General features: G+C 45.0%; 1 protein-coding gene and 1 long non-coding RNA gene across 2 annotated transcripts; one reads left to right on the forward strand and one right to left on the reverse strand.

The window, feature by feature from the left end:
• Positions 1–651: 651 nt before the first annotated feature.
• ANAPC5 (anaphase promoting complex subunit 5) lies at positions 652–13,459 on the reverse strand. Its single transcript, XM_063415517.1, has 17 exons — positions 13,180–13,459; positions 13,021–13,100; positions 12,332–12,441; positions 11,722–11,917; positions 10,694–10,760; positions 9,845–9,946; positions 8,589–8,779; positions 7,705–7,786; positions 6,943–7,032; positions 5,863–6,044; positions 5,258–5,393; positions 4,950–5,024; positions 4,015–4,136; positions 2,799–2,906; positions 2,073–2,220; positions 1,337–1,499; positions 652–999 (listed from the first exon to the last, which is right to left on the reverse strand). The coding sequence occupies exons 1-17, from the start codon at positions 13,381–13,383 to the stop codon at positions 785–787; spliced, it is 2,271 nt and encodes a 756-aa protein (XP_063271587.1). The 5' UTR covers positions 13,384–13,459; the 3' UTR covers positions 652–784.
• Positions 13,460–13,584: 125 nt separating this feature from the next.
• LOC134560047 (uncharacterized) lies at positions 13,585–17,105 on the forward strand. Its single transcript, XR_010082664.1, has 3 exons — positions 13,585–13,754; positions 14,461–14,537; positions 17,011–17,105. It is a non-coding gene; the product is annotated as an uncharacterized LOC134560047 (long non-coding RNA).
• Positions 17,106–17,924: the final 819 nt, after the last annotated feature.

A 17,924-nucleotide genomic window follows, 5' to 3' on the forward strand; every position in this document is an offset into this window, starting at 1 on the left:
CTCACCCCCGGTTTTCTTTTCATGAAGCAACAGCTTCAGCCTTGAGCAGATGCAAATGCCACAGCTGGCCAAACCCTCTTCCTCATTGTGCTTCAAGGCTCGTTTGTGGGCACCACTGACACTGCAGAGCTCCCCAGAGCAGAGCCAGGCCTCAGAGCCAGCAAACACAATAAGAATATTTCAGCTGAGCTGGGGCTGTTGTTTCCCACTCCTCACTCTCATCCCCCCTCTGCACAAGGACACATGAAACAACAGTGCCAGGACTTTGCACTGTTACACCCCTCTGACTGAACCCTGTCTTTTCCCCTTCTGCCACCACCATCTGTTTCTGCAGCGTAAACAGCAACTGCAGACAGGTTAAAAGCAAGGACATGTTTTAAATAAGATTCCCCCTTCCCTACCACTTAAAAAGAGCACAAAGGAGCCTTGCCTGCCTATTTTTTGTACCCCTGTGTTCATAAAGTCTGCACTGATTTGGGAAATGTCACTACTAAGAACAGAACAGTTCTTCGTGACTGCACTACTCCCCTCAGTGTGTTTTTAACACAGTCAAGAGGGTCTTTTCTCTTTTTTCCCCACTGATTTCTTAATTTCAACTACAGATTAGAAGTGAAATGAGTGGAAAATGATGTTTGTGTTACAAAACACAAGTTTGTTCATGAGCAGACCATGATTTATTGGCAGTTATTCTGAAACACGGATTACTTAATACAATAGAAAGATGTCTGTAAAAAAACAAACAAAACGAAAACAGGAAAACAAACAAATCTCATCTTTAAATGCATCACTTGAAGGCATTGATCAAGGGGACGCCGTGTGCTGGCAGCTCCTGGTGCAGCTGACGGAACAACATGGCACATTTGTTCCTTTCCTGGGTCTTGCCGAGGGTGTGGAACAGCCGGGCTTGGAAGTAGAGAACGTCTCTGAGCTGCTCTTTGCAGTCCACTTTGGCAAAGTAAGCCTTGGCTTCATTTAGATTCAAGATAGCAGATTCCAAAGCTGTGGGAAAAAGAGGGACAGTCATATTTAAGAAAATATCACAGTAACAACTCCAAGCAAGGCAGCTCAAGTCTAAGGAGGCCAATTATAAATTCCTCGGCTTTTCAAAACCATTTGTGTCTTAGCAACATGGCCTCTCAGCTAGTCTCTATTATTCAGCCTTTGCTGCAAAATATGTGTGTGAAAGTATGCAGATAATAAACAGCTGTGGAACAACTCATTCCAAATTAATTTTGTATCCAATAACCAGGTAATACACTCTGGTGTAGCAGGACTCCAGTACAGACACTGGTTTGAACTTCTGAGCAGTTTCAGGCAGAATTTCTCTTCACACTACCTTCAATCTTCTTTTGTGGAGTGTAGGAAGCCGCAGAAGCCACCTGACATTTGGCCACCAAGAACATGGCACAGCCTTTGTCCAGGACAGCTCCATGGGCCAAGACAGGTTCTATTGCCATGTGCAGGATATTCAGGGCTTGTTCAGGAATGCCAAGGATCAGCTGAAAGAGAAATAATTTCTAGTCTCACACTGGAATCCACTGATGTGAGCAGCTTCTTCAGGAACCACCAACACAAGCCATGTCTGTTTCTAATAACATTTTGTAACACACACAATTTTCTTTCAACTTTTTCCCCACAATCTTCTTTTTGAATCAAAGCTTGTAAGTAGAAATGAGCTGCTCTCTGAAATGATTGGGAAAGGTTTACCCACTCAGTCAGTGCTGACAGTCACGCCTCTCAGAATAAAGAATATATCTGAACTCATTACCAGCATTACTTTTAATGCACGAGCCAACCTGTGCTAGTAGAAAGCCAAAATACCAGCATGAAAAAATAACTGAAGACATTAAGACAGGGGAAATTTATGCTGCTTAATTATATTCAATAACTATACATTCTAGTGATATGCATGAAACTCAACTTTTAGTAACTTCCTCAAAAGCTTTTACAGAGTTTGCTTCTTCAGGATCAATAATTTAATTCCAACAAGGTCGTGTTCTTAAACCTCACAGGAGTAAAACCAGCATCCAGATGCCCAGAATAAACGTTGCCCTGCAGCAAATCAGACGTACCTGGGAGAAAGCCAGGTTGAGCACGGTTTCAGAGGCCAGGTACTGCAGGCTGTACTCCCGCGCCAGCGCCAGCGCCTGCAGCAGCACGGGCAGCGCGATGGTGTGACACGAGGACCTCCAGTACAGCTCTGCCATGGACAGCAGCACCCTGAGCACACAGCGCCAGGCAGTTACAAACCTTTACTCTGCATGAAAAACCTCCACCTGTTTCACAGGGAATTATTCCATCCACAATAGCATTGGTTTTGTTATAATTATAATATTATAATTATATATTCATTGCTGGTTCATATACAATAAATTTAAATTACACCCTTAAGAGGAGATGCTACAGACCTTAAGAGGCATCTCCTCTTAAAGTACTCCCTTAAGAGGAGATGCCACAGATTAACTAACACCGTAGCTCTCTCAAGATTTACACCAAGGTAAACTACATACATATTTCCATTTCCTATTTATTTTAGATGCAGTGTTTCCCTCTTCCATGAACTTTCATGGAACTCTTAAGTTTACCATATTTATTTTAACTATTAAAAATAACTAGGTTTAAATGACACAATATTTTGAGGATTCCTCCATACTGTGATTAATAATTGAAATGGCTGTAATCTCGGAAACACAGCAGGTAATCTGAAGACTGGTGAAGTCTGAACACAGACAAACTGAAATGGCTGATTCTAATCACTGCAAAGTGGCTTTAATACTCTGAAAATGAAACATTCTTACCTAATCACCATCTCGGTGTTCTTGATTTTCTGGCAGTGGATCAACAATTTCTGCAGAAGTTTGTGTGCCTCTGACATTTGATTTTGGGCCTTCAATACAATGGCTTTTCTGTTGTGGTAGAAAGAAAACATCACTGTATATTTGTATAGAATTCTGCTCCTCAGAACACGGTAAAACAGGTCTCTATTCTGTGACCTGTGTTTCTTGTAACTGCAGGCTGGCACCCTGACAAAGTGTACACATGCTGCACACACAGGCAGGAGGAAAAACAGATCTCCCTGCTGCCAACTGGACAACTCCCAGGCAGAAAGGATCAAACTCATAAAACAGCTCTAGATAGAAACCAGGGATTGCCAAAACCAAAGGCCAAACAGGCGGCAGAAGTGGGAGGACCTGCAAGCTAGAAAGCAAAATTACCTGTGAGAAAAACAGGTATGAGCTAAAGCAGCTAAAATTGGCCTGAGCTAACAAGGATATGGAGCAACAGGAAAATGGAGAACGGGGAAGTCAGGACCAAATGCACAGCAGCAGGAACGGGTACAAATGCCCTGGACCAGACACTGAACAGAATATTTAAAGATCGGGGAATTCATGATCAGTCCAATTCCAGAAGGACAAGCATCAGGTCCCACAGCTTGAATACTGCTCTTCCAGCTGACTGGCACTGGCTGCTTTTAGGTGTTTTGCCTCATTGAAAATCAACAGGAAATTCTTTGAACACTAAGCTGGTTTTCATACTCACCAAATACCAAGTTTTAACTGTAACTATTTTTAACACTTCATTCTCATTTAGAAACAAGACCCCATTAAGGTGAGTGAAAAAAATCACATTGTTCCATTTTGGAGAGGTAGAAACCAGGCCACTGAGGAATTCGCTCAAGGCCTGAGCTCCCTCCCCAGCTATGTGACATAAAAATCTACTTTGTGCTCAGGTTTGAGTAGAGCAGATTTTGAAGATGTTACCACAACAGATTCACAGCTCTAGAATAACACCAACTTCAACCACTCCAGCTCTTAAAATGTCCAGAGAAACAACCACAAATTATTATTGCAGGACATAGGGAATAGCCCTATAGATTAGACAACATGACCTTGACTAGTTCTGGAAAGGGAAAAATACCTAAGCACATGTCACTGCCAGTGATCATTTTGCTAAATTTTTAAATTATCTTCATGGAACACATCTGCAAGTGCAGGAAGACCCAAGATTTCTTACCTGTATACACCTTCAATGCTATTAAGTGCTGTAATTCCTGCTACAAGAGAATCTGCTACGTGGTATCTGCCATCGTTCATGGCCCGCTCAAACTGTATTTTCTGATCAAACAGCATCCAAAGCTAAACAAAGAACATCCAGAAACAAATTTTAGAAGTTGTGCCTGCTCATTTTCTAATCTCAAGTTAGAATTTAGCTTTTATTTTCCCCTGGGGGTATTTATGTCTAGACACACTAACTCCACTGTCCAATTATTTGATTTACTGAATTACTGCCCGCAACAGAAACGCTCAGGTCTGGATTAATGTTGCAATATGGAAGCTCACCTACCTGACTGCATTTTGAGTAAAAAGGCTCTTTTAAATCATTACTAATGATTTGAGACTTGTAGACAAGCAGACTTGTTCTGTAGTGAAAAGAGAAGGCTCACCCTGTATTTAATGGGATCTCAAACACTTCAGTGTAAATACTGTCTTACAGACTCCTGTGGCAATGTTTCCCAGAGTCTCACAAAAATCAGGTTGTTAGCCTATTATCTCAGTTATTTCTGGATTGTAATATATCAAAATAAGCAGCACTAATTAAACAGAACTTTGAAGCTCCAAATCAATGCAGAGCATTTAATTACTCTATGTGCTCATGAAGTAGATGTATATTCCTCTGTTAATGAAATTTCTACTTGAACAGCTTCATCTTAGGAGGCTGTGGTGAGAGAAATGTCTTACCAGTCTGAAAACAACACAGGCAGCTTTTCCATGCTTTTGTAAAAAAGCTGATGTTGTACAGCTTCCCATGAGGATGAGCCAAGGGAAATGAGAAAATGTATAGCCCAAGGCATCCAGAGAAAAATTCAGGAGCAGAGGGATTCAGATCCTACTGTATAATAGTTATAATAGTAAAATAATAATTTACAGGCTGAATGTTGAGTATTCTACCTGTGCATGCTGACTGTTGGGAGGGAATCTCTCCTTTAGGTGTTTCAGGATTTCAGAAGCAGCTGCAAAGTACCCCTGGAATGAAGGAGGACACTGATTAATGCACCAGGGATTAATGCCCTGCTCCCCTCCCTTTCAGCCCAACCCTCAGGGAAGGGATTTACCAAGCAAACTCCCTGCACTGTCTCTGCCCCCAGAGCAGGCGTTAAAGGCAGCAAAAACCACAAATCAAGCTTTGGACCCTCTGTCAGTGGCACCCACAGTCCTCTCACCAAGTGAGACTTTGTGCAAGCAGCCCTAGAGCTCACCTGCTCTGCGTGCAGCTCTGCCAGGTGACACAACACCACGGCGAAGGACTCGGTGTTGTTCTGCTGCACGCCCACGTTCACAGCCTCCAGACTGTTCATGCTCAGCAGGGTCTGGGCTTGCTGAAGTGCCATGGTGCTTGTGCAAGAGAAATATCTTTTAGTTTTCAAGCAGCAAACAACCACCATTTTTAATCTATGGTGTTGTTATGACAATAGTCTGCATTGTCTGGTTAAGCCAGGGGCCTAGGGAGAAGGAAAACTTGTAAAACAACTGCTGTCCAAGGACTCTGCACTGTGCAGGCTCAGCAAGGGCTACAGACTGGAGGCTGCACACAGCCAAAGCACAAAGATACTGAAAGTGGGGGCACAGGAACAATTTACGATCTATTTGCCACTACTAAATGGAAACTCCATCTCTTCTTCAGTATGAGTTTTAAAGGAACACAAGAGAATGGAAATAATTGCACTCAGCCTGTACTGAATCACAGTCTGATTGCTTTATTTTAGTGCACTGGAGAGACACAGTCACTTGTTACACCTATATAAATGCATTATGGGCTAACAAGTGCAGCAGCTAATCCAGGAGTTCCAAACAAAGCAAATACCTGCGGCCATATAATCTCCAAATGGCTGTTTTCTGTGCTATGCTGATGTCAATGAGCTCTGACAGGCTGTGCTTCCAATGCAACAGATCAGAATCTTTTAAGGCATCCATTAGTTTGTTGGCAGCCTTTCCTGCAAAAGCTCTTTGCTGAACCAAGGACTGTATTCCCAAGGAAGCAAGATACTGGGAAGAAGGAAAAAAAACATACCTACAGTGTTGGAAGACAACAGAGTACCCAAGGCTTGCAAACTACACTGGAGCAGAGTTCTAAACTACTAAAAAAGAATCCCAAAAAGACAGCACAGACAAAGGAACACTGCTCCAGGCATTTCTTTAAATAATCACTTGTGCACACCCACACATATGTGAATGTCATTTTGTTGGATGTGAAAGGTAATTTCCACTCCCCCACACAGAAATCTTATGGAGGAGGACAGGACCAGTACCTGGATTTCTCCAGAACTGCTGTGAAAACAGAGCCTTTCCTTCCTTCCTTCCCCACAAAGAGGCCATGCCTGCTCCCATCTCCCAACAACAGCAGTTTAGTCCATTTTAGAACAATTCTCTTAACAAAGGAATTGCAGATTTGGGAAGACAGAACTAAACATTAACAGATAACAGATCTATCAGGGCATGAATTGCCAAAGGGGAGGGCTGCCCTGCAAGATTTCACAGAGCTGTACAATTAAAGGTGTTCAAAGCCCTGCCAGAGGCATCAGCACTGAGCTTCAGGGAAGGTGGAGGCCTAAGAGCCTCCCCTGAGCACCAGATTGTACCAAAACAGTGCCTGGGCCAGCAGCCACAGAGAGCTTTTCTGCCTGAAAATCAAACAAGTTAGAAGGAAAACCAGTGAGCCTTGCAATAATGCTCTGGCATTAAGGCAACTGAACTCTGGCTTGTTAATATGAAGAATAAAATCATAGAAACAAATAGATTTTGGAGTGTTAACACATGTTTGTTTAAATCCAGTCACATATTTTGAACAGACAAGCCCCAAAACTCCAAACTCTGATCACACACATGCCCATTGCCACATGGGTTTGTCCCAGAATAAAGTTAAGGACTGATTAAATGGACTCACTGGCAATCCAAAATGTAAGGATTTGTTCACAGAGTGCTCCAGCAGAACACAGCTATCAAATATCTTCTGCTCCAGGATGTACAACCAACTCTAGCAAGGAAAAAGATCAAAATCTCATTGCAAATAACTGATGGCTGCAGCATTTTTAACTTGGCTTGCTGTTACAGAACGCACAAAAGCTCACTGGAAATACAAACCACTTGAGGATTGATTCTGAGGAAATTCTACTAAATGCTGCACAGCAAAACACATCAGAAGTGCAGCTAGGCTGGGATGCTGGTGTGGCAGCAGCCAACGCTGGAGGTTCAGTGATGCACAAAAATACAGGGAACTATGGAATGCAGCACCTCAGGAGTTTGATACCATTGATGTAAATTCATTATAAAGTTGATTACAGGGAGGAAAAATAGAGAGAAATCCAAGTCCTCCCACTTTGCTTGCTCTAAAGGTGGCTGGTCACTCTGAGAATTCGACAGACAGGAAGGAGGAAGCTTCTGAAATACTTCTTCTTTTTACAACATCTAAGACTCAACTTTGAGCTTACTTCTGAGATCTCTGGGCTACCAATTCCTGCTTAAGAAATTAACCCTGAGCTGCAACAAAACATCCCATAATCCTGTAATTTGTTGCCCTGGGTGCCAGAAGTGATCTCACCCCACTGCTGGGCAGTCAAATGCTCTGGGGGAGATGTTCCTGTGAGAGAAGTTCTGCAACAATTCACTGAGGAAAAGAACTCAAGCCCCATTTGAGCAGAGCTCTTACCAGGCAGTGCTGCAGGCAGACGTGGTCGTTGGACTCCTGGGCAATCCTGATGGCTTCCTGAAGGGCCAGTTCAGCCTGCTGGCTACGAGCACAGGGAGAACAATTAGAATTCCTACAGTGCTCAAGATACAGTGTCCTGATCCAGAGGAATATTGATCTGAATTATGCATAATGCACTCAGATCTCGGATTTAACAGCCTGTGTTTTCCTCCCAGCACTCTGCACTGCATTGTGGTTTTCAGGACAGCACCTCTGACAGCATCTGCAACCCAAAATGCAGCTGTAACTCCTACATGGGCTTTCAAACCCTGTGCAGGCCATGGTGCCAAGCTGTTGTTTAAACAGGGGCAACATTTAGAACCTGCCTGTGCAGAAATTGTTGGTCTCGACTTTGCCGTGTCCTTCCCCTCTCCAGTCCTTTCACACCATGCCTCCAGGCAGCAATCAATAAATGCAAACCACAAATGAAGATGGGTAGGCCAGCTTTATCAACAAAATAAATCCTAACACATATGTCATTTTAAATTTTAAAAGCTCAGATGGTTTTTTTTGTTTAATTATTTCTTTGCCAGCTCTACACTGACTTGCAGAAAACCAACCACAGTTTCTTGAAAATATGGATGAAAATAGGCATTCAAGCCCACTGACCCTTCTGAGGTCATGGAAATGTAATTGAACACTTAAAATACCCAGGACACAAACAAATGTCAACTCTTCGATGGCTCAGTTATTATGGAAACCAAATAAACACCAAACCGAAAACAAACCCAAACAAATCAAGATCGCAGGAGGATCCCAACCCAACCCCAGCTGCTGCCAAGCGAGAGGGAGCCCCTGAGGGGATTTTCAGGAGGAAAATGTCCAGCCCGGGGTGAGTTCCTCACTAGTGGCCGAAGCGGCAGTGCAGCGCCGCCAGGTTGAGCGCGGCGTAGCGCAGGCTCCGCCCGTAGCCCTCGTCCCCGTTGCTTTTGCTCTCTGCCCCCGTGAGGATCAGGCGGTCGAAGTAATGCAGGAGGCTGTGCGTGGAACTGAAGACATCCTGCACCCTGAGGCTGTTTAAGTAGCTTAAATAATGCTGGGAAGTGAAACAAAATCAGCTTTAATTGTACGGATACTAAGCCAGAGGTTTTGTTTCTAATTACTGGGTATTTTTGTCCAGAACATGTAACTGTGATATTCTGATCAGAGGTTGCAATACTGTTACTACCTGGGTAGAATTTCTGGATAAAATTGGATAATTTCTTGGACAATATTGGTTGGCTGCCCTAACAGGATCTGCCAAATGGTGAAGACTACAAGATCTGTCAGAATGATCCCAGAGAGTCTGAGATCTCCACAGAGGTGGAATCCCTGTATTCATGTGTGGAGTGGGAATGGAGGCAGGACTGCCACAGTGTCTGCACTCAGAAAAATACTAAAAACATCAGCACTGCTTCCAAATGCTGTGCAGATAGAAAGGAGATGCTAAAATTATGTATTTTCTTTTTGGCATGGAGACTTGGGCAGGATAATCCTTTCTGTTGTGAAGTCCAGCCAGGGACTATGGCAGCCCTTTCAAGGATACCCTTCCAAACAAGGCAAGGAAAATCCTGTCTGCTCAGCCCAGGAGGAAGAGGCAAAAAGCAAGACAGGAAAGAGTTGAATTTATTGAATTTTCTCAAGAACAAGCTGTTGAGGGACATAGCAAGAGCTCACACCACATTTCTGGAAACGCCTCTCAGCATGAGTTGTGTGTGGCTTTCAGTATAAATTGCTATTAAGGACAAGAAGCAAAGTGAACAACAACTAGCAAAATTAACAGATATTGCACTTAATACAGATTTTTAAACTACAAGAGTAAGGGGCCTGAAATTCCTCAGGAAAATGTGGGTAAAAGAAGATTTAGATTTAGTTGAACAGGAATGCACTTAGTCCAAAATTAAGAGGCTTATATCTGTGCACAAAGGGGAAGTACTTTGCTTAATTAAGGTTTCTGTACATTCAGGAGTTTTAGTCTGAATTATTAAACATTTACATGCAACCTGCTCACACTTTTATCATCTACTTATATTTCAATAGAGAATAAATTACTTCCAAATAATCCTGTCCTAGAGATAAGAAATCCTTTTACAACCATTCTGGATGAAGAAAAAATACTTACTGCTTCAGCAAAGTCTGGATTAAATTTTAACAAGTTGTTCAATTCCTTTTGTAAAGATGCTGGAGCAAGAGCCTTTGTCTCATCATTCTTTAGTAAAGAAGCCTGGAATAAAATTTGAACAGTACAAGTAAAATATGTAACTCCATAAGGAGGGTTATAAAAAAATGTCGTGGTACAGGATTGCCAGGTTGTTATCTGCTTGGAGAGGACATTAAAGAAGATTTTGCAGCAGCTGTACTATGACAGTGGCAGTTTGATTCTCTATTATATTAGAGTGTTCTCTATGCAAAGATCAGAGAGACCAAGTCAAATAAAAACTTATTCAAAGGACTGCTTAAAGCACTTAAAAAATCCTGGTTAAGTTTTTCTCTGAGGAACTAATGCCACACATTCCTCTCTGGAGTTACATGTATCTTCTCACACAAAAAAAACCCCTCAGGAAAACAAATTGATAAATCCACAGTTTGCTTTGGCAAGCAGTTCAATTAATAAAAAATTACAAGAATGTAGTTACTAAAATTACCATTACTGACTATTGAATTAATGACATTTGTGTCCATGTGTATTTCTGTTCCCTTTTTTATTTACCAGCTGGAATAACCAACAAAGCTGCACATTTCACAGAAATGTGAGGCAAGCAGAGCAGAAGGACCTTCTGAGAACCAAATATCAGCATATGGTGACATGTCTGGATAAAACACTCATAGCCCCGAGTGCTCACACTGAGCAACAACAAGCAGGATACCAACAAGCCTCTGCCAGACCAGAGAAAACAGACACTGGGGATAAAATTCAAGGTGAAATTCATGGTAGGGAACATTTCCTTCACTTTAATGAGAATTAACATACCTGCTGAGAGAGAAAATACTCTGCTTGTTTCTGGGAAAGAGGCCCACTGCAGGCTATCTCTTCTTCCCTGGTTAGAAACAGGGGCAAGGAAAGACAACACAGAAACACATTTCATCAGACACCCCACACTTTATAAAGTTCTCTGAGATATCACAGCTCAAAGCGTGGAAGAACACTGAGAAAACTTAATAAAGAACGAAATTTACTCCATCAAAGTCAACCATCCAAATTATATCACACAGTTCAGCTTCAACCTGCAGTGACTGTAGCTGAGAGCAACGTTACCCTAAATACACCCTAAAAAAAAAACCTAAAGAAAAACACCAGAGAGAAGCTTTGGGGCTGACACATTCAAATGGCTCTGCTCTGTTTTTTCTGCCCTCTGAAGACAGTCCCAAGGAGATGAACTGGCACTTTGGCCACATCCACCACAGCTGGAAACAGCTGCTCTGCAAGACATTTACTCTGTGGAAAGCAAGCCCAGCATACAGCCAGACCCAAAGGCTGCTGTCTGACTCATGATGCAGCAGCTCCTGCACAAATTTATATAAATACAGTTTGCAGTACATTTTAAATATATGGACACATAAAATACTGCCAGGATTATTCTTACAATGGAGCACCTCTTCAGCAGGTGAAAACTCAGTATTTGCTTCTCCTTTCTGAGCTAAAAAGACACGAGTTCTTTTATTTGGAGAATGGTGAAAAGCAAAACAAAACCGTTGAACTTCTCCTTATTGAGCAATCTTTCCTTGTTGGAAGCAGAAGTGACCTCTCCAACAGTTTTAGCACATGACAGCCACAGGAGTGGAAATTGTGGGCAGCAGCTGCCGCTGGGCTGTGGCTGCCCGGGCCAGGATGAGGATGGGGCAGTGCCACCTTCCCGAGCCACTGACAAATGTGACCACACGGTGGCACCAAGGAAACGAGCGGCCACAAAGCTCAGCCCAGCTGCAAGACGCTTTAAAAAAAAAATAAAAGGTTCATTTTCTTAAGAGGTGGGAAAAGCTTTCGCGCGAGTTTATCACCTTAAAGGCCCGTCAAGTTCTTCTTTCTCCATTTTCCCATCCAGCTCCTCTGGATTTGTCAGCTCCATCTCATTCTCGTCGGCTCCATCCTTTTTCTCGTCCTTTTGGAAGTACTGCTGGAGTGCTGTGTAAAGTTTATAGACCTGGCTGAAGGAAAGTTTGTTGTATGCCAGGATCATGTGGCGCAGGAACAGACCTGGAGAGGGAAATGCCTGCTGTGAGCACGGGCTGTCAGCTGCTGCTGCAGACAGGAGACCAAAATCATGGCCAGCACCTTAAACAGCATCATTTAGTTCCTCATTAAACAGAAATCAGTGAGAAATGGGAGAGAAATTAGTGAGTCTCATCTCAACGATACAACTCAGGGTTGCAGGGTGGAAATCTGGTCTAAATCTAGCAGCAAATCTCACTAAAGATAAGTGATAAATTGTTAAAATCAGTAACAACCTCACAACAGGTAAAACTATCGGTTAATGTGCAACATCCCAGCAAAAGGAAAATTACACTCTGCAATTTTACACCTCCCCAGCAAAACAAAGCTGTGTCCTGAGGGAATCACATCAGTGATAGACATCACATCAAAACCAGCTTGTGGATAACAATTATTTACCTACTACACTTGTCTTATGAACTTCTGGCTCTGTCCCTGAGAATGAATCTGAAAGGTCATCAAAAAATTGTTCCATGTCTTTCAGTTCTCCTTCTGCCATAAGTTTTAACCTGAACAGGGGAAGAAAATTACATTTTTAGAGTATTAATATATCAAATAATATATTCTCCTTCTTCCTGCATAAATGATTAAACACAAACAAGTGATAGCTAATTTATTGGACCCAGGTTTTCATACTGAGATAAATGATAATATCATATTAAGTATTGGTAAGCCAAATAATAATCAGGTTTGGGCTTTTTTTAAAGAGATAAAATAGATCTTTATTAAAAAAGAATAATTAGAGGAGATGGTTATTTTTAAAATAAATAGGAACCTTTTTTTTTTTTCCTTTTTATTTTTGAAATTCAAATTTCTGACTGATTACATTTTGGAACTGTTGTTTAGCGAATTATCTGATACGACAACAGATCTGAAACTTTAAATCTGATGCCTTCGACCTTGGTGCCTTTCAGAACTTATTTATGACAAGTAAGAAAGCTGTCGAAGCGGAGTTTTGGCCCAAATGTAGCTTTTAACCCCTGGTATCTGCACGGTTCAGGGCGCTCTGCAGCGCTCGGAGCGGACAGAGCAGCGCAGGATCCGCACGGCCCCGGCGCTGCCCCCGCCCGCCCGCACCCACCCCGCACCTGATGTGGACGGAGCCGGCCAGGTGCGGGCAGCACTCCTCGATGGCCTTGCGCAGCCGCGACAGCGCCATATCCGGACCCTGCGGAGGACAGCGACATGTCGCGACAGGCCACGACACAACGGGGCCGCGCCTCCCCCCGCCCCGGCACGGCCCCGACCTGCAGCAGCGGCAGCAGCAGGCGGTTGAGGCGGCGGCGCTCCAGCAGGCCGAGCTGCGGGCCGGCGCGGCCCAGCTCGCTGAGCAGCACCAGCAGGGCCATCTTGTGCGGGGTGACCCAGTCGCGGACGCCGAACACGTTCGCGTGCACGACGCCGTTCGTCAGCATCGGGTTGAAGTACAGGCTCTCGTGCACGCTCGCCATGGCGGCGCCGGGACCGCCCGTCGCCCGGGAGACCGCGCGCGCCCGCCCCGCCGGGCCAATCGCCGGCCCCGCCGCCGGCGCGCGCGCAGCGCCGCAGCCAATCGGAGGAGGGGATGTGCGCCGCCACGGCGGGGCCGCCACGTCGTGCGGGGCGCGAGAGAGACGTTCCGGGGAGAGAAGGGTCCGCGCGGTGGCGGGGCCGCTCCGCAGACCTGCCCTGCTCGGCAGCCGGGCCGCGGCGGGGCACAGCGATGGACGGGGAGGGCATGGGCTGCGCTTGGGCAGCTGCAGCCCTGAGCAGTTATCCGCTAGACAAGGGAACAGAGATTTTCCCTCTGTGCTGGCACTGCTGAGGCACCGCAAATCCTGGGGTCAGTTCTGGGCCCCTCACGTCAGGCATGGGCTGGAGGGGCTGGAGCGTGTCCAGGGCAGGGAACGGAGCTGGGAAAGGTCCGGAGCCCCAGGAGAGGCTGAGGGAGCTGGGAAGGGGCTGAGCCTGGAGAAAAGGCGGCTCGGGGGGACCTTGTGGCTCTGCACAGCTCCTGACAGGAGGGGACAGCCGGGGGTGTCTGGGAACAGGGACAGGAGGAGAAGAACGGCCTCAGGCTGGGCCAGGGGAGGGGCAGGGCGGACATCGGGAGGAATTTGTTGAGTAAAAGAGTGATAAAACATTGGAAGGGGCCGACCAGGGGAGTGGTGGAGTCATCATGCCTGGAAGTGTCCAAGAAACAAATAGACACGGCACTTTGCAATAGGGTTTGGTGATTGGTCACAGGTTGGACTTGATGATCTTGGAGGTCTTTCCCGACTTTAATGATCCTGTGATTTACGGACCAGGCGAGGTGACCGCGGGCAGTGGCTTGCTGGGGTTAGTGATTTTGGGAGCTCTCTAAACAGACAGAGTCTGGTTTAAAAATTAGAGGTTTTTTATTCTGCACAGGCTGCAAGGTAGAGGTTTCTGCAAGTCAAGCACCCCAAGGGGTAAAAAGTTACATCTTTTATACAGTAAAATTTAGATGAACCCACCTATCTATTACATTTTCTCTGTGCTCTGACACGAGCATTTCCATGTTACAGAGAACACCACAGAGTGAATTCACTCCCCTCTGGATTTCCTGCAAGTTAATTGTGATGCCACAAAGATGTTTCCGCATGTAAGTTTTTATTTTCTCAGTAACTTGTTAAAGTACTTCATTAAGGCATCATATTCCCAAAGAAAATACTCCAATTATTATAATAGTTCTCATTTTTGTAAGTGAGAGCAAAACAAAACTCAATATTATTATACATCTGCATGTCCCTGGGGATTTCCACTGCACTGCTCCTGATTCATGCCTGGGGGTGGTGAAAGGAGGAGGAGGCAAATCAAGCGGGGAGTAATTTTCAAGGATACATTTACATTTAAGAAACTTCATTGTAGCTTGCTGCTGCTGGTGTAATTAATGCTCGTTTCCTCGCCCTCAACTCATTGAGCTGTGTCTGAAGGCAGGAGGCAGGAAGTAACAGCAGCTATTATGTTATAAAGGTCAATTTGTTGACATTTCCTGAAAGTGGAGCCCGATGGCCTGGGCGGAAACACGGAACTGGCGGCGTGGCAGGGCAGGGAGGGGAGGGGGGTGAGATAAAGGCCTGTGCGAGGACTGGGAGGGAAAAGGAAATGCCAAACATCTGCTTCTGATGTTTCTGTGCAACGCTCTGGAGCCAAAGTGGGAACTCTGCTGACAATCCTTCAGTGCGTGGTGCAGGGAGAACATTGAGAATATACTTCTAAAGTATATTTAAATCAGCTCTCACGCCTGAGAACCAGCAGTGGGAGATGACTTGGATTGTATTAAATCCAAGATTAGGTAACACAGATGAAAAAGTCATCTTTTATCTTACCTAAAATAGGCTGTGCCCAGCAGTGAGGCCAGAGGGAGCACCAGGATGATGTGAGGGATGGAGCACTCCTCCTGTGAGGAAAGGCTGAGAGAACCGGGGTGGTTCAGCCTGGAAAAGAAAACTTCTGGGGTCACCTAATTGTGGCCTTCCAGTGCCTGAAAGGGACAACAAGAAAGATAGAGACTGTTTACAAGGACCTGGAGTGACAGGAGATGGGGAATGGCTTCCCACTGGCAGAGTGCAGGGTTAGATGGGATTTTGGGAAGAAACTCCTCCCTGTGAGGGTGGGCAGGCCCTGGCACAGGGTGCCCAGAGAAGCTGTGGCTGCCCTGGATCCCTGGAAGTGTCCAAAGCCAGGTTGGATGGGGATTGCAATAATCTTGCATAGGGGAAGGTGTCCCTGCCCATGGCAGGGGGTTGGAAATAAATGATCTTGAGGCTCCCTTCCAGCCCAAACCATTCTGATTCTGTGATTCCCTGACTCTTCCCATAGCCATTAATATCCAACCCGAAATCCCCAGATAAAGCCCAGCGATTAATTTTGTCTTTTCAAACTTTACTAATAAATTTTGCAGATTGTTAAATTAAAACCAAATTAATAGGAAGGATCACTTCCCCACCTCTGTCTCTGGTGCTGTGTAAAACCCTGGGGGATTATGGAGCTGCAGCAAGGCATTGTCACTCGTTATTTGGTGGCAGAAGGAAATGGGACATCTCGCAGTAATAGATTTAAATCTTTTAATGCTGCTTTGGCACAGTGCAGGAGGCTCAGCCAGGGCAAGTCTTTTATTAATAGAACCTCTTGAAATGCTCCTTTTCACCCACGGAGTAGCTGGCACAGTTAAAGAGCCTCCTTTAAAACCCTCAGCGTGGTTACAGTCTGGGCAGGCTAATGCAGTAAAAGTCATCTCAAATCACATGTCAAGGACATGATTCATCCAGATCTGCTCAAATTAAGGCAGGAGTGGCAAGTGCAGATGCCAGCACTGTCACCAGATCTCAGCTCTGTCAGGCCCACGTTACTCCCTAAAACATCTGTGTTTGGGAGGATTTCTTGTTAGCAAATCCTTAACAGAGAAAAAGGGGAAATGTTGGGTTTTGCTTAGTTTGGGACAGCTTTTACCCCATTACAGCGACTGCATGGGCAGTTCTCATGCTTTAATGTAATATTATTAACAAAAATATGTGTACAAATTGGTACGTCAAGGGTGACTCTGGATTGAAAGAGTTTAGATGGCATAAAACTTCTTAAAACCCAAAGTGTACTGAGATTTTTCAGGTGTCTTAAAGCAATCCCTTGCATGAGAAATGTGAGGAATGTGCCACTGCAAGCTCCAACGTTGTATTCACAAGGCTTTTCTATTTTTTCTGTCGCTTTGACTAAAATGGCAAGCTATTATTGGGGGGAAAAATGACGTTTTTTATTAAGTCATGTGTACAAGTACAGCGCATATCTAAAGCTTGTCAAGGAGCATAAGCATTTCTGAAAAAAGGTGACCTGATTTTGAATTAAAATATGGTGTCAATGCAAATCCAGAAGTTGGGCTGTGTGCAGTATCTGCTCTTACTCCTGAAGCTGCCAGGACTGTGCCATTCATGTGGCAATTACACACCTTTTTTTTTTCCTTTTTACCCCCTTTTTGTACCTCATTTGCTCCAAAAATAGATCCTTCCTGCAGAAATTAGCAGATTGCATCCAACCCTTTGCAGAGGTAAGTTTGATTTTTGCTCCATGTTTCTTTTCAGCCACTTTTCCTCTTTTTGGCAGACGCCTGCCTGGTTCTTGGCCCTGTGTGCTCTTACACAAAGCTTTCCTGAAGCCTTGGTCAGGTCTGTACTGCTGGGTTTTCTTTAATGTAATCTTCTGATTAAAACTTTCAGTTCTTGCAATCTATGATTATTATTTTATATATATATATATATCCCACTCACAGCCTAGAGAAAATAATAATGACATCTAGGAGCTCACTGGAAGTGGATTTTTAAATAATAAATCTTTTCTCAAGTTCAATGGTTTTCACCAAAGGGCTTGGTAGAATAAAGGTGAAAAGAGGGTGGATTTGGGTGAGGTGTTAGGGGAAGTTCTTTACTCAGAGGGTGGAGACGGTGCCCAGAGCAGCTGTGGCTGCCCCTGGATCCCTGGCAGTGCCCAAGGCCAGGCTGGACACTGGGGCTGGGAGCAGCCTGGGACAGTGGGAGGTGTCCCTGCCATGGCAGGGGTGGCACTGGATGGGCTCCACACAGGGAGAACCCACGACCTCCCCGGGCAGTGCCAGGGCTCTGCCACCTTCCGTGGAAAGCAGCTCTTCCTCTTGTTGGGGTGAAATTTTGTGTGCTTTAATTTATGGCCATTCCTCTTCATCCTGTCCCTGGGCACCACCAAAAGGAGTCTGGCACCATCCTCCTGGCACCTCTTGGAGATGTTTGGTGAGATCCCCTCTCAGTCTGCTCTTCTGCAGACACCTCCCGCAGTCTCTCCTCCTCAGAGAGACGCTCCAGAGCCTCCACTGTGTCCGTGCCTTCGGCTGGACTCTGTCCAGGAGCTCCTTCCCTCCTGTCCGGAGGAGCGCAGAGCTGCACACAGCGCTCCAGATGTGCCAGGGCCGAGTGCAGGGGCAGCATCACCTCCGTGCCACCATCAGTGCCACTGTCAGTGACCG

This window comes from Prinia subflava, chromosome 19 (assembly GCF_021018805.1).
Source record: "Prinia subflava isolate CZ2003 ecotype Zambia chromosome 19, Cam_Psub_1.2, whole genome shotgun sequence".
Lineage (NCBI taxonomy): Eukaryota > Metazoa > Chordata > Aves > Passeriformes > Cisticolidae > Prinia > Prinia subflava.